This window comes from Polyodon spathula, chromosome 1, assembly GCF_017654505.1.
Source record: "Polyodon spathula isolate WHYD16114869_AA chromosome 1, ASM1765450v1, whole genome shotgun sequence".
Classification (NCBI taxonomy): Eukaryota; Metazoa; Chordata; class Actinopteri; order Acipenseriformes; family Polyodontidae; genus Polyodon; species Polyodon spathula.
The window spans coordinates 96,621,931-96,643,981 of record NC_054534.1 but is presented as its reverse complement, the minus strand read 5'-3'; the positions used below and the strand labels follow the sequence as shown (position 1 = coordinate 96,643,981).

Sequence of the window (22,051 nt, the reverse complement as noted above, 5' to 3'; positions counted from 1 at the left end):
TATTCTAGCCCAGAGTTTCAAGGTCACAATTTCATATCATTTCTCAATGTCCAAGATGTTAACAAAGTCACAAATAACAGAACCTCAACAGCCAGTTAGATTGAACTGAAAAAAAAAACAACTACAAATCTCAATGTTAGAGTAATAAAACTGGGATCTATTCTGAATAGTTGCAAACATGTACAGAATGACATTTATAGCTATACTGTATGTCATTTCAGTAAGATTTGTATTGAACAGTGCCACCCACAGGTAAAATAAAGTATTTACTGTATGTCAAGAATCTTAAAGGATCAGTCAAACGTGAATATAGTGCACATCCCCAGGACAGGAACTACCCACTGAACTATAGAACGTGTAATACTGGATGAATCGCTAATTTAAACACTCAACCTTCTGTGGGAGAAGTGACACAACACTGGTAACACTATGGAAGGCACTAGCTACAAAAGATACTATAGTGTTTTTTGTTTTTTTGTTTTTTTCAATGTTGTGGTGTTCATTTTGCAAAACTACACTTGAAATACTGAATATTGTCAAATAACAAATGACTTGTCTTTTACATAATTTAATAGTAGAGGTCCACAATACACAATCTATGGATTTGATCTATGGATGCATCTATAACTTAAAATGCACTGAATAAATTCTGAAGTAAAACTTTCAAGAGAGTCAACTAGACAAATATTTAAGCTAGTGCCATATGTGTGCTCTACAGATCTGAGGATCAGTTTATTTCATAACTCAGTTCAGCTGTACTGTGACGTTATTTTCTCAGACCCTGTTGTAATTGTTAAGTTAGAATGTCTATTGAGTCTTTGCTCTTGAAACTCTTCTGGTATAGTGTAGGGTGAATAGTGTGGTTCATTACTCAGTTGTCTTCCCTCATGGCAATATAGTGACTGGTCCTGTGAATATCTATTCTTATTCTCGCCAACATGTCCGAAAGCCCTTTTTGCACTGAAGAAAAGTACTGTAGTTTAATGTCTCCTCTGCTGTCGGTTTGGGATGTCTCATGTGGGGAAAAAGTATAAAAGGTCAGTGAAATAAATACTTTCTATAAATGTGCCACTAAAAGTCTTCAGACTTCTGTGAAACACTTACATAATTAGAACCGCCATGGTCTGTTTACTTTTATGAGGAAAAGCCACAAACAATAAACGTGTTTTGGATGCCATCCAAAAGAGTTTCTAAATACCTTTTAAACACAGATTCACAAGGGTCAAAATTGATTTGCATAAAAAGCAGACAGAATCTTCACTGTTGATAATCAGGGAAAGAGTGGAAAGCCAATTTAATGTAGGTGTTTTTAAGTGGGATGTGAAGGAGTAAGTGCACTTCAAACGACTTGAGTTTTTAAATTAGTGAAAGAATAATAAACTTGTAAAGGAAAAGAGAGCAATGTTGCATACCTGCCAAGTGTGAAGGTCAAGAGCTTATCTGCTGAGTACAGGTAGAGGAAATCTCTCTTCAGTGAGCTTCTTGTTTCTGCTGAGTTGAGGAACTCTCTCTTCATTGAGGGTCTTGTTTCTGCTGAGTAGAGGAACTCTCTCTTCATTGAGGGTCTTGTTTCTGCTGAGTAGAGGAACTCTCTCTTCATTGAGGGTCTTGTTTCTGCTGAGCAGAGGTAGAGGAACTATCTCTTCATTGAGGGTCTTGTTTCTGCTGAGTAGAGGAACTCTCTTCATTGAGGGGCTTGTTTCTGCTGAGTAGAGGAACTCTCTCTTCATTGAGGGTCTTGTTTCTGCTGAGTAGAGGAACTCTCTCTTCATTGAGGGTCTTGTTTCTGCTGAGTAGAGGAACTCTCTCTTCATTGAGGGTCTTGTTTCTGCTGAGTAGAGGAACTCTCTCTTCATTGAGGGTCTTGTTTCTGCTGAGCAGAGGTAGAGGAACTCTCTCTTCATTGAGGGTCTTGTTTCTGCTGACTAGAGGTAGAGGAACTCGCTCTTCATTGAGGGTCTTGTTTTTGCTGAGTACAGATAGAGGAACTCTCTTTTCAGTAAGGTTCACATTTCTGCTTATCTGCTGAATAGAAGTAGAGGAACCCTCTACAGTGAGGTTCCTGTTTCTGCTTATCTGCTGAGTAGAGGTAGAGGAACTCTTTCTCCAGTGAGGCTCTTGTTTAGTTCTCCTACTGATGCTTGCACACCCTCAGGAAAACACAACACAAATTTTCATCAGATGAAGAGGATGGTCTCCCTGTCTGTTTGACTCATATTTATTAATAAATGGTGGGCAGATAATGATGTACCATATTATTGTGAATAATTGAACGTACATATATTCAAGGGTATATTTTTTATCTAAGTCAATTGGTGTTTTAAAGGTGCATGATAGCTCGGCCTAGCATAAATCAATACCTACAATACTTTAGGACAGAATTTTTCAACTTGCTCAAAATATCCATAGACTATCATTGAGCTTGAAAGGTACGGAGCATATGAGGTTAAGACTCGAGCCTCTTTGCAGGTCGAACACTAAAAAGCCCTTGCAGCTGTCGTTACAGATTCTGTCCAGTCCCGTTGGTGAGAAGATATGAAACCACTCTGAAACCGCTCTAAAACCACTCTGAAACCACTCTGAAACTGCTCTAAAACCACAGATGCAAACGAGCCTGGCTCTTTCGCACTGTGATTTAGATGCCTGCTTGTGGTACCCAGGTTTGTGCCCAGCCTCTGCACTGTTACACAGCTCTTCATCTAGCACAAGCTGAAAATGATCTACGCTTTCTAGTGTTGAAATATTTACACTTACAAACATTGCAAGCTTTACTGAGTGATCTAAGTGGCATTTACACTATTTATGTTGCTTGTTTTTTCGGACAGATGTTTTAAGTCATTCACTCCTCTTTGTGTCCAAGCCACTTCACCAACAAACAGCAGGCAGGGGAAGCAGGAAAATAACATTGTAAGCTTTGAATATACTCCTAACTCAGTCTGCTTGAGTGTTAAATCAGGCTGATGAGGTATTAGTATTTTCATCTGTAGTTCATCTTCTAATTTATTCCCAAGAATGGTGAGTAACTGTTCAGCCTTATTCATTTTGTCTGCTAGAGGAAATAAACTGAAGAAAAGTGTGTGCAAAACTGCAGTTGTCCATCAGTTATTATGGAATTTAATTTGTGCCAAAACAATTAATCAATTAATTCATCAATTCATGCAGTAATTCATAAATTAATTTGTCAATTCATCCACACGAAAGGCTAGATGGGATCCACGGTTTATCTGCAAATTTACAAATTAAAAGCTGATTTGCCAACTGTCAATCTCACGCTGTGTCAAACATGTCTAGCCAATTGGAGCAGGTACTAACATGTTGACCAAAAAGTCTCACGCAAACTTCAGCCAATAACCTTGCAGCTTACTAGAAAAGGCATTTCAATCACCTCAGTAACTGCTTTGTTTTGAGGGACATTGCTCATATGCGGAAAACTTTGAATAACAATAATAACAATAATAATAATAATAATAATAATAATAATAATAATAATAAATCTGAATGAAAAATTATGAATAAAAAGTCAACAAAAATGAAAAATGTTTAATTTCTTTTTTAAAAAGGCCAGTCCCAACTTACTAAAATAATGTAAAATAAATAAGACTTCCTAATTTAATTGGCACTTTTGCAACTTTGCTTAATGGCAAATAAATTATCTAGGATTGAATCAATTATATCTCTGCTGTTTAAGAAGATATTAGGCCAAAATGAATGACTACTGAAGTACTGTAATATGTGTGTACTATGCCACTTTACACCACTGCCATGTGGGAGTTTCTGAACCAGATAGATAAGCAAGGTATATTCTTTATTATTCCTTACAAAGTATTAACAACAAATGACATATTTGGTCAACCAATTAATAATTTATTTAATAGACTACATTGAATTAATCTCTGCTTGTCTGAGCAATGCAAAGAGGATGAAACAATTTGTGATATTGGTCAATTTGTGCTATAGTCAGAAAAGTAATCAGAATGGAGTAGGATGAACTAACCCCTTAAATGTTCTGATCACACATAGTTAAAAATGATACAATGGAAAAGAAAGAAGGATGTAGGTGGTTTTTGTCTTTAACTGAAATTCGAATCCCCATAGACTAACATGAAGTTCGAAAGGAGCTGCTTTCAACAAGATAGAACATTTGAGGTTAAAACTCGAGCTTGTTCTTACTGGCTGAAAAAATAGAGAATAACCTTAATGACCCAGTATGTGTATCTCCCGGCACGTTGTTTGAGTGGAATAAGCATGTCCTGTCGTGTTGAATGTTTTTTTTTTTTTTTTTGTGATTTGGGCCACTGCAGCACATCAATATATCAGCCTTATCTCAATATATTGCACACGTCTGACTGCAAAGAGTTTTGCTTGCAGTTGATGGTTTTCTGCAAACGTTTGTCATTCCAGGAGTACCTGGGAGAACATGTCTTGAAGGACGTCAGTGTTGAGGGATAAGCACGTTGCCAGGCACCTATAGTACTATCACTGTCCTTGTGAAATCACTGAGATCCACCGGCTTTCCCATGATTGTTGCTGAATAGTTGCACATGTCTCTCATGCAGCTTACATATCTAGTGAAGCACTTGATGAGTTAGGAGACCACATAAATATGCAAAATTGCAGACTAGGGCATTTTCTATTTTCACTCACATTCTCATTTTTTTGGCCAGTCAGTGTAGATTAAAGGGTACATAAGGACCTTTTTATTTTATTGTATTACATGTTCCCATGTGTTGCTACAACACTGTTTACGTAAGGTGTGTGTATTATTATTATTACACATAATGAAATAAAAAGGTCCTTATGTACCCTTCAATCTGAAACAGGTTTATTATGAGGTCTATTTGTATCCACAAGCAAACAAACTGCATGTTCTAGTTGGTAATTAGGTAATGGGTACTTCCAAAGCTCAACAGAAAACATTACTAGTATGAGTAGTCATAGTATAAAAAGCAGAGGTTTAAATTACATAATTATAAAAGACTACTTATAGCCTCCAAATGGTGTAATATGCATTATTATTGCACACAATATATTTAAATAGCCGCCCTAGCCCGAAAATAACAATAGACTGATCATATAAAAATGAGCCAAAGCAAATGCAGCACTGCTGCTGTGGCAAAATACCTTATTTAACAAAATATATCTTGTAGTTCTCGTTCTTCACTAAATATAACGCATTACCAAATGCACCCCTGATAAACAGTACCAGTTTCACATGATGACTGAAACAACGTGTGACTGAACACACCCACTAAGTGAGTGGACTTAGCTTGACAAAATAACATGTGGATCAAATGCTTACGGTAGATATTACAACTCGTGCAAATCAATTCCCCATCAAGATTTGCTGCTAAACTCAGTAATATGTTAGGCATGTTGTATTACGCACCAATGAACACAACTCCGTGGAAACTCGAAACCTTGAAAGAAGCTTCTCTGCGGTCACACGAAATGTCTTTTGACCTTTAACTCTACCTCAAACTAACGTTGTGAAAAATACCCGCCCCTTCAGCTTGTTTCTATTGGTCAACTTGCCAAGGCGGATTTAATTTTATGTCTTTGATTGGTTAACGTCCTTACGTGTCTTTCTCATGGGTGTCATTGCACGCCGCGGTGCAGCACAAGTGAAAATGGCGAGCCGGTGTGTGAGAGTGGTGAGGCAGAGCTGTTCTGTCGTAGCATCTCCTGGGTTTTTAAGGTAATAAATGTAAGCAGTACGTATAAGGTATTTGTACAGTGTGTGTTTCTTATAGTCAATTCTAAGCACATTGCTTGCGGTAATAGGAAGGAATGTCACGGTTTTCCATACGCAGGCAATGTGAACGGTTACACAAGAAGTGTAAATGCTGCTTGCTCAGTCGTTGCTAAAGACAATCGATATACTGTAATTAAATCTCCGCTGAAAATGAAATATATATATGTGTGTGTGTATGTATTTGTTGTGAAACTTCCAATAGTGAATGACATGACAACAGTATCATACCACTAGATGTCACTAGAGAGCCGGTTAAATTTTCTTTAACAATGTCCATGCTGTGATGCAACTTGCTGGCAACTTTAAAGGCCATTGCACACTGGATCAGTTCCGTCATTAGGATCTGTCATCTGAAAAAGCCGTGAGTTAATGCATTGAACACTAGATGCGTTAATATGGTTCTTCAGAGCACTGGTGTGCAGTGAAGGCTTTGTAGTAAATTTACCTAGTTAAAGTATTTTGAATTAAAATAATAATAATAATAATAATAATAATAATAATAATAATAATAATAATAATAATATTTTGTTGTTGATTCTTAAACAACTTTGAACAGACCAAAAAATTAATTGTAGTAGAAACTTAATGATCAGTAAACGCTGATGGAAGTTAAAACGTTTAATTATTACGTTTCTAATTGCTCTACAATATACGCAATAAATAAAGAAAACATTAAAACAAAAATATTATATTGCAGTTGTCATCGCATAAGAAACCTTATGACCAATATTACATTTTTCAAACACTCGCTTCTGTAATAGATATATCTAAAAGTTGGCAAGCCAGCAATGAGCTACCGAAAATTCTTTACCATAATGACCTTCTACTTTCATGTACTGCCCCTCTTTTCTGGCTAAGCCCTGACCGCTGTTCTTTTTTTTTTTTTTTTTTTTCAGTCTTTGTAATATTTTTTGGATTAATCATGAAGGATTTTTTGTTTGGCGGCGCACAAAATTAGTTTTTCCATTTTGTTCAGGGAACTGCAAGAATCCCCGTGTCTTCGCAGTTTTTTCACTGGTCAGTGTATTTTTAACGCACGTCAAATTGGATCAAATCGAACTTGTTTCGATTCCAAAATTGACGCATCATCGTCGTACAACAATTACTGACTCGGTGTGCAAGGTGCAATAGGGAATACACACGGTCCTCTTTTTTTCTGTTTAGACGCACGTTAAAATCGGATCCAGTGTGAAATGACATTTTAACATTTTGCAATCTAACATGAAATACTGTACCACTGTTAAGGCTTCCGGTAGACTTGCCATATCATTTTTTTGCAGATACTTTGATTACATTATGTTATAGACTTAATACACGATTATGTGCCTAAGTTTTTTTTTTTTTTTTTTTTTATTTTTAAATTCTCAATCCTAAAATTAAAGGTGATGCAAAACTTTTGACCATAGCTGTAGGTCAAGGTGATCTTTTCGCACAGCATTGAACACCTGACTGATAAAGCTATTGAAGGTTATATATCTTGTTATACTTGACCTATTTTTAATGATACTAACCCTGGCATATACTGTTGCCTATTATGTGGGGTATTAGATCCTTTGCCTGGGATGTGCATAGTCACATATCTTGTTTAAACCTGTAATTGCAGCATTTAATAACTGGGTGACTCGGAGGGGGATTAATATATATAGAGAAATATGGAGAAATATAAATAGAACCTTGCATTTGAAGGTATACAAAATACAAACACATCACAGCGGTTCATCTGTGTTTTCGTTTCTGGGATCCTTTGTGGAATAAAAGTTCCATTCCAATCTTACCGCGTGTCTCCCTCCTTTCAGGGCCTCCCCGAGGTTGCTGTGCACTGCGGCTCAAAAGAAGAGCAATGGCCAGAACTCGGAAGAGGACCAAAGTGTAGCACAGAAAACGGAGCACAGTCCTGCTGAGACAGCATGGACTGAGGAGAAGACCAAGCTGGAAGAGCAACTGAAGGAAATGACAGTAAGAGCTCCTTTCCGTGATGGACTGATTAGCATTAAGTTTCTGAGTTCCTCTTGTGTATGCTAGACATTGAACAGCACACTTTCTCAGATGTTTTAGTGCTTTAGTCCACCTCAAAGCCAGAAATGTTCTAACTCTATGGATAGAATTGTTAGTTAATAGGGTTCATCACAATCTCTCTGAATTGTTAGTTAATAGGGTTCATCACAATCTCTCTGAATTGTTAGTTAATAGGGTTCATCACAATCTCTTTGAATTGTTAGTAAGTAGGGTTCATCACAATCTCTCTGAATTGTTAGTTAATAGGGTTCATCACAATCTCTTTGAATTGTTAGTAAGTAGGGTTCATCACAATCTCTCTGAATTGTTAGTTAATAGGGTTCATCACAATCTGTCTGAATTGTTAGTTAATAGGGTTCATCACAATCTCTTTGAATTGTTAGTAAGTAGGGTTCATCACAATCTGAATTGTTAGTTAATAGGGTTCATCACTATCTCTCTGATTTTCAGGACAGGTATAAGCGAGCCCTTGCAGATACAGAAAACTTGCGGCAGAGAAGTCAGAAGTTGATAGAAGAAGCAAAGTTGTATGGTGAGTGCAGTTCAATTATGTGTATATTGTTTTATTCACTTTTTTTGTTTCTTATTGGCTGATTTCACAGACCCTGATTGTAGACTGACTAATGTTAACTGAGCTGAGGTGCACCCTAAGGTTAGTACTAACTGGGTCTGTGAAACCTGTCGTTTGTTTCTGTGGCATATTTAGGCTTTTCTTTGCATGTATGCAATGCAAAGAAATGCACATTGGACAAGACAGTATATCTGACAGTAAGCACTGGTTGGCAGCTGTTTGTCCTACTGCATCAATGCTAACCTCTTCAGTAATGTTTTTTAAATAAAATCTGACTTCTCTAGTAAAATATTCAGTGGTACTGCCTGTAAAGTTAGGAAATATGAAGGCATTTATCTACTAGTAAATTATTTAATCAAAATAGTAAACAATTTAATTTCATGTTGATGGATTGTAAAGTAGTGATATGTTGCAGTAAGGGACAGCTTCAAGTCTTCTTCTGTGTTGTTCATTAGGTATTCAGGGCTTCTGCAAAGACCTGCTGGAAGTTGCTGATATCTTGGAGAAAGCAACAGAGAGCGTCCCCAAAGAGGAGATCTCCCCACAGAACCCCCATCTGAAGAACTTGTATGAAGGACTGGTCATGACTGAGGTTCAAATCCAGAAGGTGTTCACCAAGCACGGCTTAATCAAGCTAAACCCAACTGAGGCCAAATTTGACCCGTACGAACACGAGGCTCTATTCCACAGTCCGGTGGAAGGAAAGGAACCGGGCACAGTAGCGCTGGTCACCAAGGTGGGGTATAAACTGCATGGGCGCACTCTCAGACCTGCCCTGGTAGGTGTGGTTAAAGCACCATAGTGTTTCTGATTGCATGAGAAAGGGTTGTACTGTTATTTGTTGGCTAACAGATGTCATAAATGAAGATCAGTTGGTTTCCCCCATTCATTGTTAGCAAGTTATTGGCACTCAAAGCAGTGGATTGTCCATTTGCACGTATGTGATCTGGAATCTGTACACTGTAGCTACTACTCAGGTGCTCAAAGTTCAAAGTGGTGCATCGCTTATTGTGGATGGAGAAAAAAATAGGTAATACAAAGTTGCAGAACAATTCTGACCAATCATTTGATAAACTTTTTGTGGGGAAATACATTAACCAACAGTAACAAGTATAGTTCAGTGTACCAATGTAGGTCCAACTTGTGGACTGTTAATAATTGTTTTATTCTCTATACAAGTATGTACAGTTTACTGTGTATGAGTACATCAATAATTTTATTTTATAGTTTGATATATACATATTAAAATATAGCTATACAACAAAACTGTTGCTTTGTTGTGCTTCTTTTTTTTTTGGGGGGGGGGGGGGCCTTGGACAAACTTCAAACATGTTAATACAATTTGAAATTAAATCCATTCTTTCACAATCTCCATAGTATCTGATGCCCCCACCCTTTAAAGTATTTAGAAATACACTGCAAAACATATTTGGCTGAAATATCTGGTTTTGTTTTGACATTCGAATCTGTAACAAAAGGCACTTGGGTGTAATTGTATTAGGAGTCTAAGTCAATGGAAAAATTCAATGTTGAATCAACAGCTGTACTAAATAAATATGTCCTCAGGTGTCATTCAGATTATTAAATATGTGTCAAGGGTTTTTTTGCCTTTTCATAAGGACAAAAACTGAGCAGATGGATGTTCTGTAGTGTTGCACCATTACAAAGCACAAACTTTTAGATGAGAAATGTATACTAAAGTTAAAGGGACATTCACACTAGCGTTTATTTGTTGCATTTTCTATGGTAAAAAAAACAAACCTATGGAATTAAATAATACTACCTTTCACACTTGAGCGTAACTCTGCGAAAAAAAAATCTAAACCGTTTCGATTTTTTGGACTACCCGTCCTGCTAAATCAGGATATAATCGGAAGGCAATATGGATAGAGTGCGAGCTGTTGCATGGTTATTGCTCCAAAGAAGAGAAAGAGAAGAATGTGGATTCACCCTACAATAACCAGCAACAGGAAACCCTAGGGGAATACCGGCGTTTTGTGCAAGAGCTGAAATATACTGTATATATTTATATAATCTCAAACTGAAGTACAGACAGGACTACCAAACGCAATCATTTCAATATGCACTGATTTTTTATTTTTATTTTAATAAATACAGTAAATGCAGGTAGATGGTACTGTCAATGCAGATGTAACACCAGATGGCACTAAGTGTTTTAAATTAGTGGAGGAAAAATTACCGTATACTAACATATAATTGACATAAAACCGTTTTAATCTGCTGTAAATACAATACCACTTACCTGCATAGGCTACTGGATATAATTAGATATGTGATTTTGTTTTGTAGTTCAGTCTATAGGCCTACTTAATAATAGACCACGGTATCTCTTGCACTTTCTAGAAGCTACATCCGGACAGTTAACGAAAACCTGTAGTCAAAACAGTGTGTTTATTTTAGCATACCAATAGTGCTTACTTTTCGATTTCCTCATATTTTACCATAATTTCTGTTTGTATTTTTTATCAAGATATTTCTTGTGCTGCTTATCATAAAGAACAATATATTCTGCACTGTTATAATCAGACCTTCCCCCACCTTGCCTGTCATCTTTGAGGCGCAATTCTGAATACAAAACTAGCAGTCGTAAAAAACACAGTGAATAAACGTTAGTGTGAACAGCCCTTTAGTTTAGGGTATCGGTCTGGAAATCAGACTCCTCATGCCCCAGAAAAGGAAATGTGTGTGTGAGCCCCAACTGGGAGTGATTGGTATTGAAACAAACAAGAGCTAGATAAAGTATGTGCACTTTAATAACAAAACAAATGTAATCACACACACACACACCAGTAACTGAATGTGAATTCACTAATTGCAAGACACTGAATAAAACCCTCCACTTAAACATTAACAGTATCTATCTACAAATGTTACATTTCCTACTCTAGCTACAAAAGGAACAGTTTCACAGCATGCTCAGACTGAAACTACAGTACACGGAGGGCTTTTACTTTCAAATCTGTGTTTTTGTTTTGTTTGTTTTTTTACAAAAAGTTAAAAAATAAATTTGTGGAACAAAATACTTTACATTTCACAGAAGGTTAGCATTTATACCTTGTTTTTCTTATTTTACAAAAAAAATATTTACAATTGCTAAAATATTTAACAAATCCCCATGAAACAACATACAAAAGTGAATGAACATTAATGTTAACACGTCAAAGTTTAAAATAAACCAGATAGTAAAATAAATTTTTTGACGGAATCTCCAACCAACAATGACACTTACCTTTTGAACTAAAAAAATAAAAACTGTGGTACACAGATACACTCCCCCCACCCCACCGACTGTTTGCTAATTTGACCTTCTCCAACAACTTTATTAGTTTTGGTACTACAGTGTTTTTTCTCCTGAAAGCTTACTGTGAAGCGTTTGTGTTTGAAAAGCAGTCTGTTGCTTGCATTCAGCCACTGGCTGTTGGTTTTGAAATACTCTTAAGTACAAATCAAACTCATGCAGCTTGTGAAAGTATTGCCTTGAAAGCATGCATATTTACAAATAATTAAAACTCAGGGAGATGGGTAGCAAAGTTAACTGTCCCTCGTTCACCTCTGTGGTTTCAGTTTTAAATCTGGTTTAGAAGAGACCAAATATCCCATTGAACTGATGCTGCAAGCAGCTTGCACTGCATATGACCCTCCGGTCTAACATTCACCCAATAAAACTGCCAGCATGTAGATTTACACCGTTCCTCGACTTTTTCGGCTTTTAATGGTGCAAGACTAATTTAATAAAAGTAAATTAAATAAAACATACCGAGCACCAAGAATGCAGAATGGAAGCTTTACCGACACATCCCTTTTTAAATTGCGCCACCATCATCTATGCCTAATGACTAGTACACTATAAAAAGAATAATAATAATTAGTATTTTGTTTAGCCCACACATTTGCAAAGCAGGTGGTATAAATGCTGGTATTTAAATTAGTATACCAAGCAAATTGTATTGCATTTAAAATGTTGTTTTCTTTTGCTGACTGAATGCTGAAATAAATCTCCCTTATCATAATGTATACACTGTAAAGATCCCAAAAGAGCCAGATAAGCAGCAATACCCCCGACTAAACCCAGCGCAAATGTTATAGTCTGTGTCCTACAGATGCAAAACATTTAACAATCAGTGCATGTTCATACCTTTGAGGCTATACTTGGACAGAAATAAACCAACCTTCTTTCCCAAATCCTTACTAAACATGAATGCAAAACCAGCAGGTGCTACTTGTGCATTCTCAAAGAAGGCCATTCAAAGTTACAGTAGTGATTTGATTATTTGTCTTACCAATTATGCATTGGCAGCAAATAGCTGTCATTTTGTCCTTGGCCTAAAGGAATATTGCACATGGGACTCAGGAATTACTACTACTGATCTTCACATTTTATTCAGTTGTATTCATTGTTTCTGCTGATATTGATAGGAAGTGTGGTCTATTGGTTAAGTCTAAGGACCAACAGCCAGATAATCCCAGCCCAACCCATAACTCGCTGAAAGTCAAGTCAACTTGCCTATTCTTAAATCCTACCCTGCACTACAACTGGAAGACGATGGATGATGTAACACGTTAGTCAGTTTAATAATTACGATATAAATACAGATATCACTAAAATATATATATTTTTTTGTAGTAGTAGGGTTTTCGCACTTTTCATTTATGCTACTGTAATGCAAATACACATTAGAGCAGGGCTTTCAAGCAACTTCAGAAATCTGCTGTTATGGTAAACCCTTGTAAGAATGTTTTTATAAAGGTTATCAGAAATATATTAGCTTTGTAAAACAATTCAACTCCAATTATCTGTGTGGATTCCTATTTTAGCTTTACATTCCGTTTCAACAGTTACTGTACTGTAAAATTCCTGTTCCAGAACTGCACAAACACCGACTCTTCCCACATGCACACAGTGCATTATACAAGCTGAGCACTGATAAATACCCAAGACAAATACTGTGTCACAACAATTCTGACTACAACTGTAACTATTTGAACACTGTGTTCCAGATTTTAGTGTATAATGCCTTTTGATGTGAAATTCACATCAGAGTAATAATAAAAAGGGTTTACTGTAGCTGTGAATATACTACAGAACTGTTAAGTCTGCATTATAATGCACTTGCCTTTACATGCAGACTACTTAAGTTAATCAGAACACAGACATCTAACAAAATATACAGCAATCTGTAGCCTGTAATAACATACTACATACACAAAATATAAACATATTCACAGATGGAAATACCAAGATCAGCCTTGGAATATGCCAGTCAAATTTGGTTTACTACTAGACAAGTGAGCAGCCAGTATATTTAATTCTGGCATATGACTAGGTGTAACCGAAACACCTGCAGCTGGATGTCATGCATGATGTTTGTCATTTGTGATTTGTTTTTGCGCAGTGAAACTGATTCTGTTGGTGTAAAGGAAAAACTTATGCAAACCAATTAAAAGTTTTATTTTTTCTGGACTTCCTTCACCAGTTACTAGTTTAGAGCCCCAATGACTCCTCAGTGTTAAAAGCAAGGTCCCTTTGCACTTTGCTGTCATGTAGAAATTCACATTGTCACTTTCAGCAACAACTCACAACAGTCTCTCTCAGGCAGCTGGTTTTCTTTTTGTTTATATAAAAGCTCTGCTTTTCTAAAGATGGGGATGTGGGGGGAGGCGAGGTTAATTGCATAAATGCCCATTTTTGTCATTAAAGTGTATAAAAATAGCACACCCAAGTGATTCACCTTAAAAAAAAAAAAAAAGTTATTTGGCCCATTTGAAACACATGGAAGTCACCGATGGGAAAAAAAAAAAAGTAAAATATTTGTAAATAAAATATAATAATAATAAAACAAAATTAAACTGATATCCTACAAGTTAGACAATCACGAGGCATCCCTGGAAATCCAGCCACTCTCGGTGAGAAAGTTCAAAATCCTCTTTTTGAGGACCTTGTCCAGATAGCTGGGGAGGCGGCTCTTGGAGGGGATGCCCTGGCGCTTCTGCAGGTGGTCCTTAATGATGATGGTTTTGACAGTCTGGTAGCGCGTGGGGCTGAGGTTCAGGGAGTTGCAGAGCACCTTCTCCCGGTCAGAGAGCAGTTCGAAGCCAGAGAGGTTCTCAATGGCCCCAAACTCACCGTCCTTGCACTCTTCCTTGCATCCTCCTCCTCCTCCACCGCCACCAGCACAAGCACCAGCACCGCCCCCGCCACCTGCCCCCCCTGAGGCACCCCCCCGCTTGGACTGGGCCATCGTCTTGTTCTCCTTGCGCTTCTCCCGCTTGTGTCTGGCCGCCTCGTATTCGGCAGTCTCCTCCAGCTTGTTGATGCCACAGCGCCGGTAACGCTGCAGCTCTCGAATCTTGGCCCGCAGCACTCGCTCCTTGTGCAAGTTCTCAAAGAATTCCTCTAACTGGCGGCATGCCATGAACTGATAAAGTGGCCGCAGCTTAAGCCTCTGCTCCTTCTCCTCCTTGGTGATCTTGCGCTTGGTTCCCACTGCCGTTGCAATGGGAGTCACGGGAGGCGCTCCGGTTCCTGTCACAGGTTTGTCTTTTTCCTTCTCCTTCTTGTCCCGGCCCAGGAAGGCCGGCACCAGGTTGTAGTCACGGGCGATGTTCTTGCGCCGCTGCCGCTCCTTCAGCTTGCGCACGTACATGTCAACGTGAGCGCGCTTCATCTCGATCTCCACATCGTCGTCGTCATAGTTGACCGAGAGGCCACTGATCAGCGTCTCCGCGTCCTGGCTGTACTCAATCTCATAGTCATCCCGGAGGGGCATGTAGCCCAGCTGCTGCTGCTCAGCGATGGAGATGTCGAGCGGCGGTAAAGGGGTGGTCAAGCTCGGAGAAAGGGGTCCACCGCTCGGACAGGTGTGGTCCGTCACCCGGTTGGGGATGCTGTCTGGGATGCAGGCTTTGCCCAGGTTGCCGTGGATGTACATGCTGACATAGTGGTCCATCCCCTCCTGAGGAGTGCGGGAGGCCCCCACGTGTGCCGCCATGTCCTCCTGGAAAAATAAAACAATGTTAATCACATTGAGTTGATGGCAGTGCTATTTTTATCTATTAGGATGTGGATCTTAAAGATGAGCTGTGTATATTTGTAGGGAATGCACCTTGGAAACTGTATTTTGAATAGTTTAGGCTGTTATAAAAACTTGCATTTGTTTGTGGTTAAGTGTTTTAAAATGTTTAACATTCGTGGAAGCACTGATTCCTGAAATTTTCAGAAAAGCAAAGGGGACAAATGATTGATGATTATTTTGTGATTTTAAAAACAAGATGTCTCAATTCCTGTCCTTATCTCAGCAATAGGTAGGTCTTTTTAAAAGTACTTTTCAAAGTTCTGACATTATTTGTGTTTAAATTCAACAAGTGCCAACATACACAGTTTCACCCAGGATCAACAACTGTGACCCCCCACTTGTCCATGTCTGCCTACATGGTTTTAGTATGGAGGCATGCTGAATGGCCTAAAACGTGTGCTTTAATGAACCATTACTATCTGCTGTTTGAGCATCTCTGATGGCATTGTGATCTCTCACCTGGTGCGTGCATGTGTACAAATGGGGTATATATTACTAACTACTAGCAAGGATCTTGTTGACAGTACAGTTTGTTCCCTAACACAGCTGTAGAAACAATTGTTTCCTTTGTTACTGCATTACTCGGAACCGAATAGTAATCGACCAGCAATTTTCAACAGAAAGGGGTTTCAATTAAATATTTCCCTGTTATAGCTCAGGAATCAGCCCATTGAGCGTACAAGTATGAAATGTTTACAAAAAAAAAAAAAAAAACTAAAAATGACTTAAGTACCGTATGTGACGTATCCCCATTCCAAGGAAGTATTCTGCTTCTCCAGCTGTCACTTGCAATTAACACCAAACGCTGGGACTTGAAAACACTGTAACTGTTCTTTACTTTATATGAGCAAAGAAAATGAACAGAGAATATCGGGGTTTTTTTGTTGTTTATTTATTTATTTTTATTGTTTGTGTGTGTGTGTGTTTTTTTTTAAATTTGACATAACCTCAGTGCTCCATAACTTTTTCTAGTATTGTGGTCACTCCCCCTTGGACTAACAGGATTTGAACAAGCCCGTTCAACAGTCTATTTGTTAAACAGCCAGTTTTTAAAATGTCACTACTGTTTGCACTTGTTGACTGATATATACTGTGTACATTTATTCTTTTTTTTTTTTTTTTTTAACCGGGAAAGGTTAGACTTACCCAGTTCCCAAAGCCATACTGCTCGATTGCATCGAGCAGCAACTGCTCTTCCCTGCTGGTCCAGCCTCCCTCTGCTTCTGGACCCCAAAGAGTAAAGCGCCCGCCATCCACCAACTGATACCCGTGCCATCGCCGGTGGCTGCCAATTTCGGCTCCTGCAGAGAAGCACTCGGGGCAAAGCTCTATGTCCTGGCACTCGGTGCAACGGAGGCGCAAGCTTGTCACGTCGGCCAGACAATAAACGCAGTACTTCTTACCTAGGTCGGCCATATTGCTGGTGCTTGTTGTTGAGCAGCACACTCCCTCTAGGGGTGGGGCATGCGTACTTGTGTGTCTCCGCTCGAAGAGCAGCGTCTCATTAATATTCATGAGCACGGCCTCATTCGAGGACGTACGCTGCCTGACCCGATGACTGCCCCCGTTTCCTAGGAAACCAAGAGAAACATTAACTGATTGCTTGTGGGAAAGTCGACGGCTGATCGAATGACAGCGTAGTTCACACAGAACTCTGTTTATCGTTATTATTAGTTTTTAATAATTATATTATTGATACGTGCTTAGCACAATATATAACTAAGACAGGAATTATTGTTTTTATGCCATTAAGTAAAACAGTAGACCGTTTTTGCTGAGGGGATTAATAATGGCAGAATCAGAAGAAAACCAATTTAAAAACACGAACGAGGATGCAGAAGATCACCCTAGTCCAGCACAAGAGGCAGATAAAAGTCCACCAGACGAGAAAGGAAAAGAGAATGAGAGAGAGGAGCCCCCATCGGAGCAGGCTGGGAGTGAGGGTGATTAAAAAAGGACTGGGGAAGCTCAGGAGACAGATGAAAGTGGGGAGAAGCAAACAAGCCTGCCAACTAGTGAAGCCTTTGGAGAGGGGGAGAGGACGAACTCCAACCAGTCATAGGGGCGCCTCTGTCCTTTGAAGACAGCACTGTTAGAGACCTAGAACAAGGCCCTCCAAAGTTAGAACCATGGACCGCAGAGAGACAAGGGGGCCTCATAATAACCAAGGAAAGCATGGTTGAAGAAGAGGAAGAAGGCCAAATTATAAACCAGGAAGAAATTCTGGCAAGATACAAAACGCTGATGGAAGAGAAGGAGTAACTCAATAAACTGAACGGCTGGATTCAGAACAAGTTGGCAGAGTACTTCCGCAGACGCTGAAATGCAGCAGTGTAAAAACCCTCACAGCAGAATATCTAAGATATAGACACAGCCTTACTTTCACATTTCCACCAAAGCTCCATAAAAGTTGGCACCTTGGTACTTGGCATTGCAATTTTTTGTTTTTTTACCAACCCTTTAAACAGTATGTTTTTTTAGTTTTGTTTGTGTGAATCATCTAATTGTGTCCATTCTTATTAAACTTGTTAGTTTAACAAACAAGTATGTATTTATGAGGGATGTACTATTGGTAGCATTCAGATAAAAAACAACATTAATTAGAATCACATAATTATGTGACTTGTTTTAAAAAACAAATGCTTTTACTCATTTACCAGGTGTGATATTCTTAAACACACACACACTTTCTCTTTATAGAGTCTTAACAAACATCAGCATTTCCTTTTGCAGTGCTGTTTTCTCGCATTTCTGCATCACAAAAGCAATCTTGATATTAATATAAGCCCATTTTGAGTTTATTGTGGAGAAACTGAATAATGTACTTTAAAGTCTAGTTCAAATTAGGCAGGACTTGCAGCTTTATAGACATCTGATTTCTTCATATATCAGACTCTAAACAGAGTTTGGCAAACACCCTATATGTTTGGGAGTCCTCGTATGAATGTCAGATACTGGTTCTCAGAGGCATACCTCTATGTCACTATTTTGAATACTGGTGCAGCTCCATCACACAGATTTCACTCATTCAATTAGCAGGTTCCTCCCCCTGTCCCCTTTGAGCCATTGGCTATTAAAGTATATTAATTATGACACCATTTTTATTTTATTTAATGTTTTTATCAGTGGCAGATATGAAAATAAACATTCTAACATGCTTAAACTGACTCTTTTGTTGACAGCTAGCATAAACAGTATTTTTTATGAATACTAATAATAAAAAAAAAAAAAAATTATTCTTTTGGGCTCAAGTTCTGCTATGAAATCAAAGAGATTGGTCTGGAAAGAAATATTGATGTTAAAAGAGATTTATATGGTGACAAAAGAAGCATGGTGAGAGATGTCTCTAGTGTCTTCTGAACGACTTATTGAAGAATATTTGTATCAAGATTAATAAAGTATAATTATTCAGGGTTAGTAGAATGAAGACTTGAACTAATAGACAATAGACTGATTTAAGCAGTGCTTTAAGAAGCGTTCTTGAACTGATAGCCCTCCCACATTCTTACATGTAATTCAAAGAAATTGAGAAGAAAATTGCAGAACAAAATTTTTAAGCATGATTACACAAATCATCCACAAGGCGGCATCATATGCAAAGTAAAAATCCTAAACAAAAAATATCACATTAAGACAGGGATATTATCCACAACATACATAAAACAGGTGCAATAAACAGCCAGTGGCAATGACTGAAGTTTTCAGCAGGGATTTTGATTGTGGTTGGCAAGAGTAATATGCACAGATGTTCCATTCTCAATAGTAATCAGCCTAGTTTGAACTACAAGTTTATGAGTGTGGGTATCAAGTGGAACATCCCTATAGAGAAATCTCTTTTGGGACAGAACCCCTAAAATACAAAAAAATTAATAAAAAGTAGTAGAAACATGTACTCCATTTGTTGGAAAATCACAAATCAAAGGTTTTTTTTACACTGTCAATGGAAGGATAGATACTATTGTTAGAATAAGTTAACCACATTTATAGAACAAATCCCATAATAAAATACTATACTATTCTCCAGAAAAGCTGCAGTTTTCCCACAACTGTATAATAGTACAAATAATTAAGACTCTGCCTTTGAATCTCCCTTCCATTTATTTTTATACAACTAAGGGGTGATTTGGTCATCCTGTACCCCGCCAGGATATGACATAATAGTATAATTTTACAGCACTGAGGAATCACCCTGAATTGCACCAAACATCAATATGTGCTTATTCCAAGATTATCCTTAAAGATAAGCTGTTGAAGCAAACCAGGGGGAATCGTGGTTCTGTAAAATACCCTGTAAAACTTAGCAGGGTTTACAGTAACTGAAGGTCTCTTAAAGCGCTCGGTTTCACATTCTGCAGTATACAGTAAACCTCCTTGTTATTAGCACCACAGGGAAATGCTCTGGAGATAATATAATGAGAGTCAATGGAAATAATATCACTTTGGTTGATATCACAGTCTAGTTAATAGTAAACAGAAGGATATGATTTAATAATAAAGTAGCCCGGTATAGTATACAGAAGACTGTAATGTGCTTATATAGAGCTTTTTAACGTTTTCATTGTATTATTACAGTATGTTACATTAAAGCAGGCCATACTGATTCAAAACGATTTGATGAACACCATTGTAATCAATGAAATTATATTATGGTTTCACAACCAAACAGGCGCATTTGTTGTGTCAACAATTCAATACTGAGTTGCATTGCTTTTTTGCCCCACTTTTGGCTAAGTCCTGATAAAGTCAACTATTTGTATTGTCTTTTCTTGATTAATGCAAGTTTATTTCAAGTTAGTTTCACTTTCTGCCTGGTGTCGCCTTAAGAACATAAGAACGTTTACAAACGAGAGGCCATTCGGCCCATCTTACTCATTTGGATGTTAGTAGCTTATTGATCCCAAAATCTCATCAAGCAGCTTCTTGAAGGATCCCAGGGTGTCAGCTTCAACAACATTACTGGGGAGTTGACTCACGATTCTCTATGTAAAAAGGTGCCTCCTATTTTCTGTTCTGAATGCCCCTTTGTCTAAACTCCATTTGTGACCCCTGGTCCTTGTTTCTTTTTTCAGGTCGAAAAAATCCCTTTGATCAACATTGTCAATACCTTTTAGAATTTTGAATGCTTGAATTAGGTCGCCACGTAGTCTTCTTTGTTCAAGACTGAATAGATTCAATTCTTTTAGCCTGTCTGCATATGACATGCCTTTTAAACCCAGAATAATTTTGGTCGCTTTTCTTTGCATTCTTTCTACAGCAGCAATATCCTTTTTGTAGTGAGGTGACTAGAACTGAACACAATATTCAAGATGAGGTCTTACTAATGCATTGTACAGTTTTAACATTACTTCCCTTGATTTAAATTCAACACTTTTCACAATGTATCCGAGCATCCTGTTGGCCTTTTTTATAGCTTCCCCACATTGTCTAGATGAAGACATTTCTGAGTCAACAAAAACTCCTAGGTCTTTTAAATAGATTCCTTCTCCAATTTCAATGTCTCCCATATGATATTTATAATGCACATTTTTATTTCCTGCGTGCAGTACCTTACACTTTTCTCTATTAAATGTCATTTGCCATGTGTCTGCCCAGTTCTGAATCTTGTTTAGATCATTTTGAATGGCCTTTGCTGCTGCAACAGTGTTTGCCACTCCTCCTATTTTTGTGTCGTCTGCAAATGTAACAAGTTTGCTTACTATACCAGAATCTAAATCATTAATGTAGATTAGGAATAGCAGAGGACCTAATACTGATCCCTGTGGTACTCCACTGGTTACCACACTCCATTCTGAGGTTTCTCCTCTAATCAGTACTTTCTGTTTTCTACATGTTAACCACTCCCTAATCCATGTACATGTGTTTCCTTGAATCCCTACTGTATTCAGTTTGAGAATTAATCTTTTAAGTGGGACTTTGTCAAAAGCTTTCTGGAAATCTAATTAAACCATGTCATATGCTTTGCAATTATCCATTATCGATGTTGCATCCTGAAATAAATCAAGCAGGTTAGTTAGACACGATCTCCCTTTCCTAAAACCATGTTGACTGTCTCCCAGGATACTGTTACCATATAGGTAATTTTCCATTTTGTATCTTATTATAGTTTCCATAAGTTTGCATATAATAGAAGTCAGGCTTATTGGTCTGTAGTTACCTGGTTCAATTTTGTTTCCCTTTTTGTGGATCGGTATTACAAATTTAAATTTTCCAGTCTGTTCCGATCACACCCCCTGTCTGTGAAGAACGTGCATGAACCTTCGTAGCGTTTGTAAATAAATAAATAGGAACAGGTTGTCCATGTGGGCATGGTTGTCCATATCCTCCTATTATATGTTTTACAAAACCAAACTTTGTTTTATAGCTCAGCAAATATCAAACAAATTATATATATATATATATATATATATATATATATATATATATATATATATATATATATATATATATATATATATATATATATATTATATACTAGATGCACTTACTGATATGCAGGTACCCACATGTGATTTTGTAAATTATATATCTGAAGGGAAGTGCTATTCAGAGTAATAAAGTTTATTTTTGTTTGTTTGTTTTTTTAATGGAAAATTATAATTACTTTAGTACAGCATTGAA

At 37.7% G+C, this 22,051-nt stretch overlaps 2 protein-coding genes across 3 annotated transcripts; one reads left to right on the top strand and one right to left on the bottom strand.

The window, feature by feature from the left end:
- Nucleotides 1–5,588: 5,588 nt before the first annotated feature.
- LOC121324830 (grpE protein homolog 1, mitochondrial-like) lies at nucleotides 5,589–9,605 on the top strand. 2 transcript variants are annotated; one of them, XM_041267044.1, is made up of 4 exons: nucleotides 5,589–5,695; nucleotides 7,549–7,708; nucleotides 8,219–8,300; nucleotides 8,795–9,605. In XM_041267044.1, the coding sequence occupies exons 1-4, from the start codon at nucleotides 5,589–5,591 to the stop codon at nucleotides 9,139–9,141; spliced, it is 696 nt and encodes a 231-aa protein (XP_041122978.1). In that variant the 3' UTR covers nucleotides 9,142–9,605. The 2 variants fall into 2 exon arrangements, with proteins under 2 accessions (XP_041122978.1, XP_041122985.1); XM_041267051.1 differs by having other exon boundaries at nucleotides 5,595–5,704.
- Nucleotides 9,606–10,755: 1,150 nt separating this feature from the next.
- Nucleotides 10,756–16,990, bottom strand: LOC121324824 (transcriptional adapter 2-beta-like). The gene is made up of 2 exons (XM_041267034.1): nucleotides 16,580–16,990; nucleotides 10,756–15,355 (listed from the first exon to the last, which is right to left on the bottom strand). The coding sequence occupies exons 1-2, from the start codon at nucleotides 16,946–16,948 to the stop codon at nucleotides 14,231–14,233; spliced, it is 1,494 nt and encodes a 497-aa protein (XP_041122968.1). The 5' UTR covers nucleotides 16,949–16,990; the 3' UTR covers nucleotides 10,756–14,230.
- Between the last annotated feature and the right edge of the window lie 5,061 nt (nucleotides 16,991–22,051).